This window comes from Artemia sp. Qi Xiang Cuo, chromosome 12, assembly GCF_049724085.1.
Source record: "Artemia sp. Qi Xiang Cuo chromosome 12, ASM4972408v1, whole genome shotgun sequence".
Lineage (NCBI taxonomy): Eukaryota > Metazoa > Arthropoda > Branchiopoda > Anostraca > Artemiidae > Artemia > Artemia sp. Qi Xiang Cuo.
The window spans coordinates 22,380,464-22,392,897 of record NC_142805.1 but is presented as its reverse complement, the minus strand read 5'-3'; the positions used below and the strand labels follow the sequence as shown (position 1 = coordinate 22,392,897).

At 37.4% G+C, this 12,434-nt stretch overlaps 1 protein-coding gene across 1 annotated transcript in view; it reads left to right on the top strand.

The window, feature by feature from the left end:
* ninaC (STKc_myosinIII_N_like and MYSc_Myo21 domain-containing protein ninaC) overlaps positions 1 to 12,434 on the top strand; it is a 386,065-nt gene that overhangs the window by 34,490 nt on the left and 339,141 nt on the right. Inside the window, exon 5 of the mRNA XM_089097735.1 lies at positions 6,433 to 6,563. Within this exon, the coding sequence (XP_088953861.1) occupies positions 6,433 to 6,563 (131 nt within the window). The remainder of the gene's footprint in view (positions 1 to 6,432; positions 6,564 to 12,434) is intronic.

Sequence of the window (12,434 nt, the reverse complement as noted above, 5' to 3'; positions counted from 1 at the left end):
TATTTTCTATCGAGAAATCAACTACGCTGAACAAAATGGCTATCTCAAAATTTTGAATGGATGTGTTTGGGGGAATGATTGGCGCGGGGGGGGGGGCTAGTTGCCCTCTAATGACTTTCGACTATTAAAACGGGCACTAGCCGCTTTAATTTCCAATCGATTGAGCCTTTTTTGAAGTTTCTACGACAACGCCTTCTATAAAAATCTTATATGCCCTCAGGGCATAACTTAAAACCCTTGCCCCGAGGGTTGTGGGGGACTATCCGCCTCAAAAACATATTTTCTATCTGGAAATCAACTACGCTGAACAAAATGGCTATCTCAAAATTTGTATTAGATGAAGTTTGGGGAATTATGGGTGTGGGGGGGGGGGCTAGTTGCCCACCAAACACTTTCGACTATTAAAAAGAGCACTAGCCACTCCAATTTCCGATCGAGTGAGTCTTTTTCGAAGTTTCTACGACGCCTCCTTCAATACGAAGTGCCCGGGTATGGAGAAAAAAAACCCAAAACACACCACATTGTGCCCACATCGTTCTTTACTTAGGCAGCGCTAGCGCGCTGCCTATGAAAAGGTGGGCGTGAGAGGGGGGCTAGTTATTGTCTACTCACTTTCAACTATTAAAAAGGGCACTAGCCCTTTGAATTTCCAATCAAATGAGCCTTTTTGAAGTTTCTATGACAATGCCTTCTATAAAAACGTTATATGCCTCCAGGCCATAACATGAAACCCTTGCCACGAGGGTTGTGGGGGAGTTTCCTCCTCAAAAACATATTTTCTATCTAGAAATCAACTCTGCTGAACAAAATGGCTATCTCAAAATTTTGTGTGGATGTGTATGGGGGAATGTTGGGCTTGGGGGGGCTAGTTGCCCTCCAGTCACTTTCGACTATTAAGAAGGGCCCTAGCACTTTGAATTTCCAATCGAATGAGCTTTTTTTGAAGTTTATACGACAATGCCTTCTATAAAAACCTTATATGCCCCCAGGATATAACTTAAAACACTTGCGCCGAGGGTTGTAGGGGAGTATCCTCCTCAAAGACATATTTTCTATCGAGAAATCAACTACGCTGAACAAAATGGCTATCTCAAAATTTTGATTGGAGGTGTTTGGGGGAATGATTGGCGCGGGGGGGGGCTAGTTGCCCTCTAATGACTTTCGACTATTAAAACGGGCACTAGCCGCTTTAATTTCCGATCGATTGAGCCTTTTTTGAAGTTTCTACGACAACGCCTTCTATAAAAATCTTATATGCCCCCAGGGCATAACTTAAAACCCTTGCCCCGAGGGTTGTGGGGGACTATCCTCCTCAAAAATATATTTTTTATTAGGAAAACAACTACGCTGAACAAAATAGCTACCTAAAAGTTTATTTTGAATGGACTTGGGGGAACAATGAATTTGGGGGGGGGGGGGGGGCTAGTTTGCAAACAAACACTTCCGAAAAATAAAAAGAGCACTAGCCACTCCAATTTCCAATCGAGTGAGTCTTTTTCGAAGTTTCTACGACGCCTCCTTCAATACGAAGTGCCCGGGTATGGAGAAAAAAAACCCAAAAAACAACACATTGTGCCTACATCGCACTGGATTTAGTCATTATTAGCACGCGGCCTATGAAAATTTTAGTATGAGAGGTAGGTTTGCTACAGTCCTATCCCTGTCAATTAGTAAAAATGGCTCCAGCCCTTTGAATTTCCAATTAAATGAGCCTTTTTGAAGTTTCTATGACAACGCCTTCTATAAAAACGTTATATGCCTCCAGGCCATAACATGAAACCCTTGCCACGAGGGTTGTGGGGGAGTTTCCTCCTCAAAAACATATTTTCTATCTAGAAAACAACTATGCTGAACAAAATGGCTATCTCAAAATTTTGACTGGATGTGTTTGGGGGAATGATGGGCCTGGGGGGGGGGCTAGTTGCCCTCCAATAACTTTCGACTATTAAGAGGGGCCCTAGCACTTTGAATTTCCAATCGAATGAGCCTTTTTTGAAGTTTATACGACAACTCCTTCTATAAAAAACTTATATGCCCCCAGGATATAACTTAAAACACTTGCGCCGAGGGTTGTAGGGGAGTATCCTCCTCAAAGACATATTTTCTATCGAGAAATCAACTACGCTGAACAAAATGGCTATCTCAAAATTTTGATTGGAGGAGTTTGGGGGACTGATTGGCGCGGGGGGGGGCTAGTTGCCCTCTAATGACTTTCGACTATTAAAACGGGCACTAGCCGCTTTAATTTCCGATCGATTGAGCCTTTTTTGAAGTTTCTACGACAACGCCTTCTATAAAAACCTTATACGCCCTAAGGATAGAACTTAAAACCCTTGCCCTCAGGATTGTGGGTGAGTGTCCTCCGCAAAAACATATTTTATATCTGGAAAGCAACTACGCTGATTAAAATGGCTGTCTCAAAATTTTGATTGGATGTGTTTGGGGAAATGATGGGAGTGGGGGGGGGGGGCTTGTTGCCCACCAATAACTTTCGACTATTAAAAAGGACACTAGCCCTTTGAATTTCCGATCGAATGAGCCTTTTTTGAAGTTTCTACGACAACGCTTTATAAAAACCTTATATGCCCCCAGGGTATAACTTAAAACCCTTGCCCCGAGGGTTGTGGGGGAGTATCCTCCTCAAAAAGATATTTTCTATCTGGAAATCAACTACGTTGAAAAAAATGGCTATCTCAAAATTTTGATTGGATGTGTTTGGGGGAATTAGGGGTGTGGGGGGGGGGCTAGTTGCCCTCCAATCACTTTTGACTATTAAAAAAGGCAGTGGCCCTTTCAATTTCCAATCGAATGAGCCTTTTTTGAAGTTTCTACGACAATTCCTTCTATAAAAAAAAAACCTTATATGCCCCCAGGGAATAACTTAAAACCCTTGCCCCGAGGGTTGTGGGGGAGTGTCATCCTCAAAAGAATATTTTCTATCTGGAAATCAACTACGCTGAACAAAATGGCTATCTCAAAATTTTGATTGGATGTGTTTGGGCGAATGATGGGATTGGGAGGGGGAGGGGGGGCTAGTTGCCCTCCAATCACTTTCGACTATTAAAAAGGGCACTAGCCTTTCCAATTTGCAATCGAATGAGTCCTTTTTGAACTTTCTACGACAACTCCTTCGATACGAAGTGCCCGGGTATGGAGAAAAAAACAACACATTGTGCCCACATCGTTCTTTACTTAGGCAGCGCTAGCGCACTGCCTATGATATGTCAGCATTCTCCTATTCGATGTGTCACTATATCCCCTATACAGTCTGGCTGTATGCCTTTTAGAAGCAAGAAAATACGAGCATACTAACGTATTCGTATTTCCCCTATGCTCCAATGCAATGTGTCTGTACACCCCATATGTTTCCAAACGATGTTGTCATATTTCCCTATCTTTCAATGCAATTTTGTCGTATTTTCCTATCTCCCTATACAATATCCTCATATTCCCCCTATCCATTGTCATTGAACAACTATCAAGGTATGTATTTATGGGTAATGCGAGTTTATGGCACCCCTCGTATTTCAAACGATCGGTTTTTGTGTGTAGCATACAAGATTTCATTGACATGATTACCATCACAAAAGGTGGAGAGGTGTGGCATCATCAATGCCACAATCAATTTTTTGGGGGGGGGGCTGCCAAAAAGGTGCTGCCAGGGGCTTTTTCGCCAAGGTTTAAATGGGAACATCTCCCACTTTCCAACTTATCTACATTGCACAATTTTTCTCCCTGGGTGATTCCTCCTGCCCTCCTGCTGTTCCATAAAAAACACAGCTGTTAATGGGGGGGGGAGGGGGGAATAGTTGCCGTCAGACTACTATTGACTCTCAAAACAGGAACTAAAACTTTAAGTTTCTAGTCATTTGAGTACCTCCGAAGTGTACCTTTTCCATTAAATCCTTATATGCATTTGGGCGTAATTTACAACCCTTCCCCCGGGCTCTGAGTGGTATGTTGACCTCGAAGATTTTGTTATCTGATTGTTAGACAATTTCAAACAAAAAGCCTATATCAAAATTTTAATTGAATACGTTTGGGGAAAAGAGGGTGTGTGTGAAGGGGGGAGGGTAGATGCCCTCCTTTCACTTTTGACTCTTAAAAAGCTAACTAGAAATTTCAATTTCCAATCAAATTAGCCACCTCTGAAGTTTATATGACCACTCCTTAGATAAAAACCCTATATACCCCCGGTTTATAGCTTACAACACTTGCCCACTGGCTTTGGGGGGTTGTGTCACACCTGGAGTTTTTGTTGTTTTATCCTTAAACTATTTTGAACAAATTGGCTATCTCAAAAGTTTGATCGGATATATTCAATAAAAAAAGGGTCTAGGCCTAGTCGAGTGGTTAGCGGTCCGAACTTGAAATCCTTAGATAAGGGGTTCCTGGTGTCGCTGGTTATTTAGATCGGGACCGGGGTCACTGGTGTGACCCTGTAAGCTCAGCCATAGTCGACCCCCCATTGTTTAGCTCAGCCCATTGTTTAACTTTATCTGTTCGTCTTCGATTTGGTGTAGCTCTTTAATTTTCTTTGAAATTTTCTTTGGCGGAAAAGTTATTTTTATTGAATATGAAAATCAAGCTTAAGACGAAAAAAATATTTTGCTATTAAAGTATAAATAAAACGTAAAACAAACAGAAATTAAACAAACAATCAATGCGAACAAAAATACAATATATATTAATGTAAATGAATAAATAAATCTTAAAACGAGTGAAACTTAAATTGAATATGCAAATGGGTACCTGGAGAAATCTAAGGGAAAAACACGGGAAGCGTTGGATGATTTGCCCCCAACCACGCATTCCACTGAGTGGAATGCGCAACGCAGACCTTTGGTCAGCATGTGAAAAAAGTTTTAAGTTAAAAAGTAAGTAAGTCTGGGTGAAACAAAATCTTGAGCTGGTGAGCTTTCAGCAATTGATATTATTACAGATCAAATGTTCAGTTTTATTTTATTTTTTCTTGCCAAAACTATCAATTTATTTTGTAATAAAAAATTATTTTGAAATAGGGAATATTGAAAAACTTGGAACTTTGACAATAAAAAACGAACAAAAATCAATTTAAAAAAAACTTCCAAAAAAGAATTTTCTAAAGAAAAGTAAAAGCCATATTAAACTTAAGATCAGAAGAAATAGAAAATTATAATAACTCAGAACGACCAGAAATTCCTACTAAAGAATAAATGAAACCCAAAACGAACAGAAATTAAATAAACAATCATAGTAAAAAACATACAAAAGGCACTAATATAAATGAATAAATATATCTTAAAATGAGTAAAGCTTAACTTGAACATGCAAATCCAGCTTAAAACGAACAAAAATATTTTGCTATTGAAGAATAAATGAAAGCAAAAACGAACAGAAATTAAATAAACAATCATAGCAAACAAACATACAATAGGTACTAATATAAATAAATAAGTAAATCTTAATACGAGTGAAACTTAAATTGAATATGTTTATCAAGCTTGAAACGAACAAATTTGATTTTGAACTGATGAGCTGTCAGGAATAAGTTTTTTTTTTTAATTAATCACATTAAAATGACAACTTTTTCATGCAACACGTAAAAGAAAGAGCCCACTTGACTAGCTTGGCAAAACAATAATAAATTTGAGTCACAAATTTCTAATACCGCAAACACTATTTTGAAATATTATCTTGAAAAAAACTTTTCCACTAAAGAAGTTTTTCAAAGAAAAGCAAAGAGCTCCATCAAACCAAAAATGCCTAAAGCTAAAATCAAATTAATTTTCCAAGCGTAAAACTACCACAAATCACCCTCTATAAATAAATGAAACCCAAAACAAATAGAAATTGCAACAAATATCCGAGTCAAACTCAAAACGAGCAGAATCAGAAGCTAAGATAGATAGGGCTGTCACCCCCATTAATTATCCCATTTTATGAAAATGTTGTATAAGATATTTAATTTTTTTTTCAAAATCCATGTCGAAATAATAAATATAATTTACTCTTAGTAAACAAAATCGAATTTTAATGCTTTTCTTCTGTATTGAAAATTACTTGAATTTGTTCTCTAGATCTTTATGTATATCCCTGCACCAATGAACAGTAGCCTATAGAGAAAATTCAGAGTGATATGTCAGAGTGATTATCATGTAGATAAGAAAAATGTGCAGGGTTGACGGGCAGAAATCTGTTGAAATCCTTAAATTTGCCTGAATTTCAAAGCAGTTCTTGCTCAAATTTTAGGTCTTTTTTTGTCCCCCCCCCCAAAAAAAAATAAATCCGTGCATGCCTAATTTAGCTATTTGTTTTTTATCGGATGTTGACTTCGTGAATGAAAAAAAAAAAATTGAAATTCAGGTCTGAAAATGTAACTTATGTCCGAAAATAGCCATCGTTCTGCTAAAAATTTTGATTCAGTCCAAATAAGTATGTTGTCCTTTACAGGCATCTAAAGAAGACAATGGATAAACGAAACACAGCCATTGGGACTCCTTATTGGATGGCCCCTGAAGTAATTGCTTGTGACCAAAAATCTGAAGGTGGATATGATAACCGAGCGGATGTATGGTCGGTTGGTGAGTATGATCACTGATTTGTTTGACTTAGTGAAACTGAAAAATTGATTTAGTGAATGGCTGTTTTTTGGGAAATAATTTAAAAAATCGAAAAATGGGTTTTCTAAAGAAAAGTAAAGGTCAGATTAAACCTAAATTCAGCAGAAATAAATTCCAATAATAATTCAAACTTAAAACAACCTGAAAATACTATTAAAAAATATTTAAACCCCAAACGAACAGAAATTAAATAAACAATCATAGCAAAAGACCATACAACAGGTACTAATATGAATAAATAAAAATAACTTAAAAAGAGTAAGGCTTAAATTGAATGTGCAAATCAACATATAATGAACAAAAATCACTACCGGGGGCTTGTTGCCCTCTGATCACTTTTGACTCTTATAAAAGTTACTAGAACTTCCATTTTCTAATCGAATGAGTCCCCTCCGATGTTTATACAACTACCCCATCCATATGAAGTTTCTCTGGGGGAAAATAATAATAAACACTGAAGCCTTATGGCTTTTACTAAAGGCAACACTATAGCACTGTCCGATATGGTCAGGTTACTTCTTGAGATATTAAATAAATAAAAACAAGTTTCTTTCAAATGAAAGTAAGGAGCTACGTTAAAAATTAAAATGAACATAAATTAATACGTATATGAAGGGGCTTGCACCCTCCTCAACAACTCACTCTTTACGCTAAAGTTTTTTAGTACTTTAAAAAAAGCGTCTTATTGTTCTAATTCCCCGACCCTTGTGTTTCAAGAGTCATACTTAAGGAATTGGGGCAAAATTCAAACTTTAACGTAAAGAGCGAGGTGTGGAGGAGAGGGCAATCCCCTTTATATATGTAATAATTTCCGTTTGTTTTAAGTTTTAACGTCGCTCCTTACTTTCAGTTGAAAAAACTTGTTTTCGTTTTTTAAATAGTGCCAGGAAACCTGGCCCCACCTCCATGGAGAATCCTCCCACGGAAATATCCTCTAGACAATTCAATCTCGATGAAAATTTACCCCAGACAATTATCCTTAACACCTCCTCGGGTAAAATTGAGACAGAAAAGAGAAAGCAAGACATATAAAAAGAATTTGTTTAAGAATCTTGGTGAATTCCCGCAGTGTATTCTTTCCCCTGACAAGCTCACTCCCTGGAAACTTCCCTCCCCATGGAAAACTACTCCGTGGAAAAACCCTCAGCAGAAAATTTGTCCCCCTCCCGACAATGTATGCATGCATCCTAATAACAAATACTATACGTAAACAATGGGCAAATTATTTAACTTAAAGAAGTTTCCCCAGAGGTTGTGGGGGGTCATGCTATGCCCAAAGGCATATTTATTGAGTCTTTCAACTATGTTGAACAAAATGGCTATGTCCAAATTTTGACCGGACGATTTTGATAAAAAAGAGGGGGGAGGGTGCCTAAATGTGCCCTCTTCCAATATTCTAGAACCACTAGGTCGATACGATCACCCCTGGGAAAAAAATACAAAAAAAAACAACGAATAAACACGCATCTCTGTTCTGGGAAAACTACAAAATTCCACATTTTTCCAGGTAAGAGCTTGACACCTGTGCAGTAGGGTTCTCTGATACGCTGAATTTGATGGTGGGATTGTCATTAAGATCACTTGACTTTTAGGGGGTGTTTCCCCCTTTTCTCGAAAATCAGTAAAAATTTCTCAGGCTCGTAACTTTTGATAGGTAAGACTTAACTTAATGAAATTTATATATTTGAAATCAGCATAAAAAACCGATTCTTTTGATATGTCTATTGGTATCAAGATTCCGATTTTTAGAGTTTCGGTTACTATTGAGCCGGGCCGCTCCTTACTTACAGTTCCTTACCATACGAACTATTTGATAAAGGTTGTAACCTACATAAAGTTAATCCCGTGAAAAATCTATAGATTATTAAATAAGCGTATTATTATAATTTGAGAATGACATTGCATTTTTAAATAAAACTAATCGTACATAAATTGCATTGCTTCCATTTCTTTTGTCTCATCAATACGCAAAGCTGTTCCTGAAGACTAATATAAATCTTGAATGAAAATTGTTTCCCAAAATTTAGTCACATTAGTATATGTATTCACCTACATTTGTATTCATTATATATTTGTATATTCATTATGTTTATTGACAGTTTTGGTATTAAAAAAATCTTCTTATTGTGTTTCAAGAATCATTCTTAATGAAGTGGGACAAAAAGTCAAACTTTAGCGCAAAGAGCAAGGTATTGAGGAGGGGGTGACCTTATACGTAATTATTTCTGTTCGTTTTAAGTTTTGATGCCGCTTCTTACTTTCCGTTAAAACAAAACTTGTTTTCTATTTAATTTCTGATCGTTTTTTAACGAATCTGGTTCCTCTCCCATCTGGCCCCCACGAAAAATCCCTTCGTGGAAAGTTCCTCCCACGTAAAACTCTCCCACTAGCAAAATCCGCCCAATACAATTCCATTCTCACTGAAAATCCCCCCCCCTCCGGAAAATATATTGCGGACGATTCTGGCTGAAAAAATTTTCTTAGCACACTTTCATTCAAAAAAAACTTTAATCTCTGATTGCTTTTCAAGTTATTTTGGAAAGCCCCCTCCCCTCCGTAGAAATTTTTGCCGCAGCCCCTCCCCCCTCTAGTATGAAGTTGTTCCCGCAGAAATTCACCCCTGGAGAATTTATCCCGTGGAAAATCCTCCCATTACGGAAAGATCCTCTAGCTAGACAACTTCATTCCGAAGAATTTTTCCCGGGAAATTCCCCCTAACATCTTCACATTTAAAATTGAGTCGCCAAAGAGAAAGTAAGACAAATAAAGGAATTTCCTTTGTGAATTCTGGAAAATTCCCCCAGTGTAATATTTCGCCTGGAAAGTCCACCTTCCAGAAACTTCCCTCTCACGAAGAACTCTCCCTGTGGAAAACCCCCCAGCAGCCCTCCGAAAAATTTCTGTATACTTCCCAATAACAAATACTATACGTAAATAATATGCAAATTTCATGACTTAAAGACCTTACCCCAGGGGCTGTGGGGGGGGGGGGTCATTTTACCCCCAAAGGCATATTTACTGGAACTTCGAACTATACTGAACAAAATTGTTATCTCAAAACTTTGATTGCACGACCTTTGGGGGAAAAGGGCGTAAGACGAGGGTTAGTTGCCCTTCAATATTTTTAGTCACTTAAAAAGGGCACTATAACTTTTAATATCCGTTTGAATGAGCCCTTTCCTAGTGTTCAAGGATTATTGGCACGATGCGATCACCCCTGAGGAAAAACGCCAAAAAACACGCATCAGGCTAAAAATCTTCTGGCTAAAAATACAAAATTCCACATTTTAGTAGGTGGGAACTTGAAATCTCTGCAGTAGGATTCTATAATACTCTGAATCTGATGGCTGATTTTCATTAATATTCCCCGAGTTTTAGGTGGCGTTCCCCCCTTTTTGAAAATCTAGCAAATGTTCTCAGGCTCGTAGATTTTGACGAGCAACACTGAAGTTAATAAATCTTACAAATTTGGAATCAGCATAATAAGCTAATTCTTTTGATCTATCTATTTGCAGCAATTCCAGCAATACAGGTTACGGTTTGTGGACTTTCAACTATTATTGAGCCGCATCGCTCCTTACTTGTCAGTTCGTTACCATGAACCGTTTGATCTCTGAAAGCCAAAGTTTTTGTAAGAAAAAAGAACACAAATATATATTTGTTTTTTGGGCCGGTGAGCCTAGTTGTATTGATTTGTCATTTATTTGCATTGGACTTTATTTGCCTGTGTCCACTTGGCCATCCACAAACTTTATTTTAGGATCAAATGTCCATGTTTGCAGGCTTTAACTATTTAATTACTGTTTGTTACAGTTTAGTTCATAACAATAAATGTAGTCCATCAAAAATTAAGTGGTTAGTTGGCATAATCAAATGGATGTGCTAAATGTTTAAACGGTTATAAATTTTATTTCTGAGCCATCATATTTGGACTGGAATGAATACTTTGATAATTTTTTAGATTGAGTTGGTGGTATCTGAATTATTTTAAGACTTAGTTTCCTAAATAACTACCTCGAATGCAATGAGATAGCCCAGGCCGCAGCCTGGATTTTTGTTCAAGGAGAGGGTTATTTTCGGGGGAGGGGGCTTACAAGAAAACTCTAATGTTCAAACACCCTACCCCCCCTCTTGAATGTGGCCTTGAAGATAGCCTTTTATCAATTTGATTTTCTGGGCAACTTCATTGATGCATCAGCTTTCAACGAACTGGTCAAAGAGCGTGTCAGAGGACAGCCAAAATAAACGGGTAACGTGTCCTCTTTGATGAGGATTATCTGAAAAAAAAACTACGTTTTCTAAAGAGTTAAAGAGGCTGAGTCACAAGTTCAAACATTAAAACGTATAGGGATTAGGAGGTACAGTTGGGGGGCTGCCGCCCCCCAAACCCCCCGCTTTTGCAGCCTCTTTTGTTAAGGTTTTTTAAGTCCTGTAGCCTGCAATCATTTGGTCGTACCAAGTTCATCACATAATAGTTTCTTATCGGTTAGAGAAAAATCTCCTGTAAAAAATCCAGCAAACAGGCTCGGTACTGTTTCTAATCAAAGAGATGCAATAGGATGTTCTTACGGTAAAAAATTCAAGCAGACTTCGTTCGTGTTGCAAAGCATTTCTTTGCAAGGGAAAAAGTGGGGGTTGTGGGGGGCGGCACACCCCCAAAATAAAAATCTTAACAAAAGATGCTGCAAAAGCGGGGGGTTTGGGGGGCGGCAGCCCCCCAACTGTACCTCCTAATCCCTGTACGTTTTAAGGTTCGAACTTGTGACTCAGCCTCTTTAACTCTTTAGAAAACGTAGTTTTTTTCAAATAATTTATGCACGTTTTTGTACAGTTTATTACTTATTATTGCTTGACTAACTGTTAGCTGATCGTGTCAGGAGTTAAAGTTAGGGGCTCCCCCCCCCCTCCCCCAAACCCCCCGCTTTTGAAGATTCTTTTGTTGAGGCTTTTAATTCCTGAATACGCAAATCAAATGCACAGTAAGATTTTCTTTTTTCAACTTTTCTTCGAGCATGCGGGTATACGGCATGTTATCAAAGCAGTGGAGACTTGCCTGTAAGCTGAAGGCCGATTGTGATACTCTTCTGGAGACGCCTGTTGAGCCTGTAAGAAAATTATGGAAAATACAATTCTCTGCTTCAAATGTGAAACTTAAGTCCATTTATGGATCGAAAAATAAAACTATTTCCGTAAAATCTGAGATAAGGAGGTTTTTTGACCGTGAACTCTAGTTTTTTTGTAAAAAATTATGGGAAATAAAATTCTATGATTCAAATTTGAAAATTAAGTCAATTTATGGATCGAAAAATAAAACTATTTCGGTAAAATCTGAGCTAATTAGGGTTTTTGACCGTAAACTATAGTTTTTTGTAAGAAAATTATGGAACATCCATTGTTTGGTTCAATTGTGAAACTTAAGTCCTTTTTTAAGATCGAAAAATAAAACTATTACTGTAGAATATGACTTATTAAGGGTTTTTGACTTTAAACTCTAATCTATTGTAAGTATATTATGGAAAATACAATTCTCTGATTCAAATTTGAATCTTAAGTCCATTTTTGGATCGAAAAAATAAATTATTTCTTTAAAATCTGAGCTAATAAGGGGTTTTGACCGCAAACTCTAGTTTTTTGTAAGAAAATTATGAAAAATACAATTCCCTGGTTCAAATGTGAAACTTAAGTTCCTTTTTGGATCGAAAAAATAAACTATTTCTATAAAATCTGAGCTAATAAGGGTTTTTGACTGTAAACTCTAGTTTTTTGCAAGAAAATTATGGAAAATACAATTTTCTGTTTCAAATGTGAAATTTATGTCCTTTTTAGGATCGA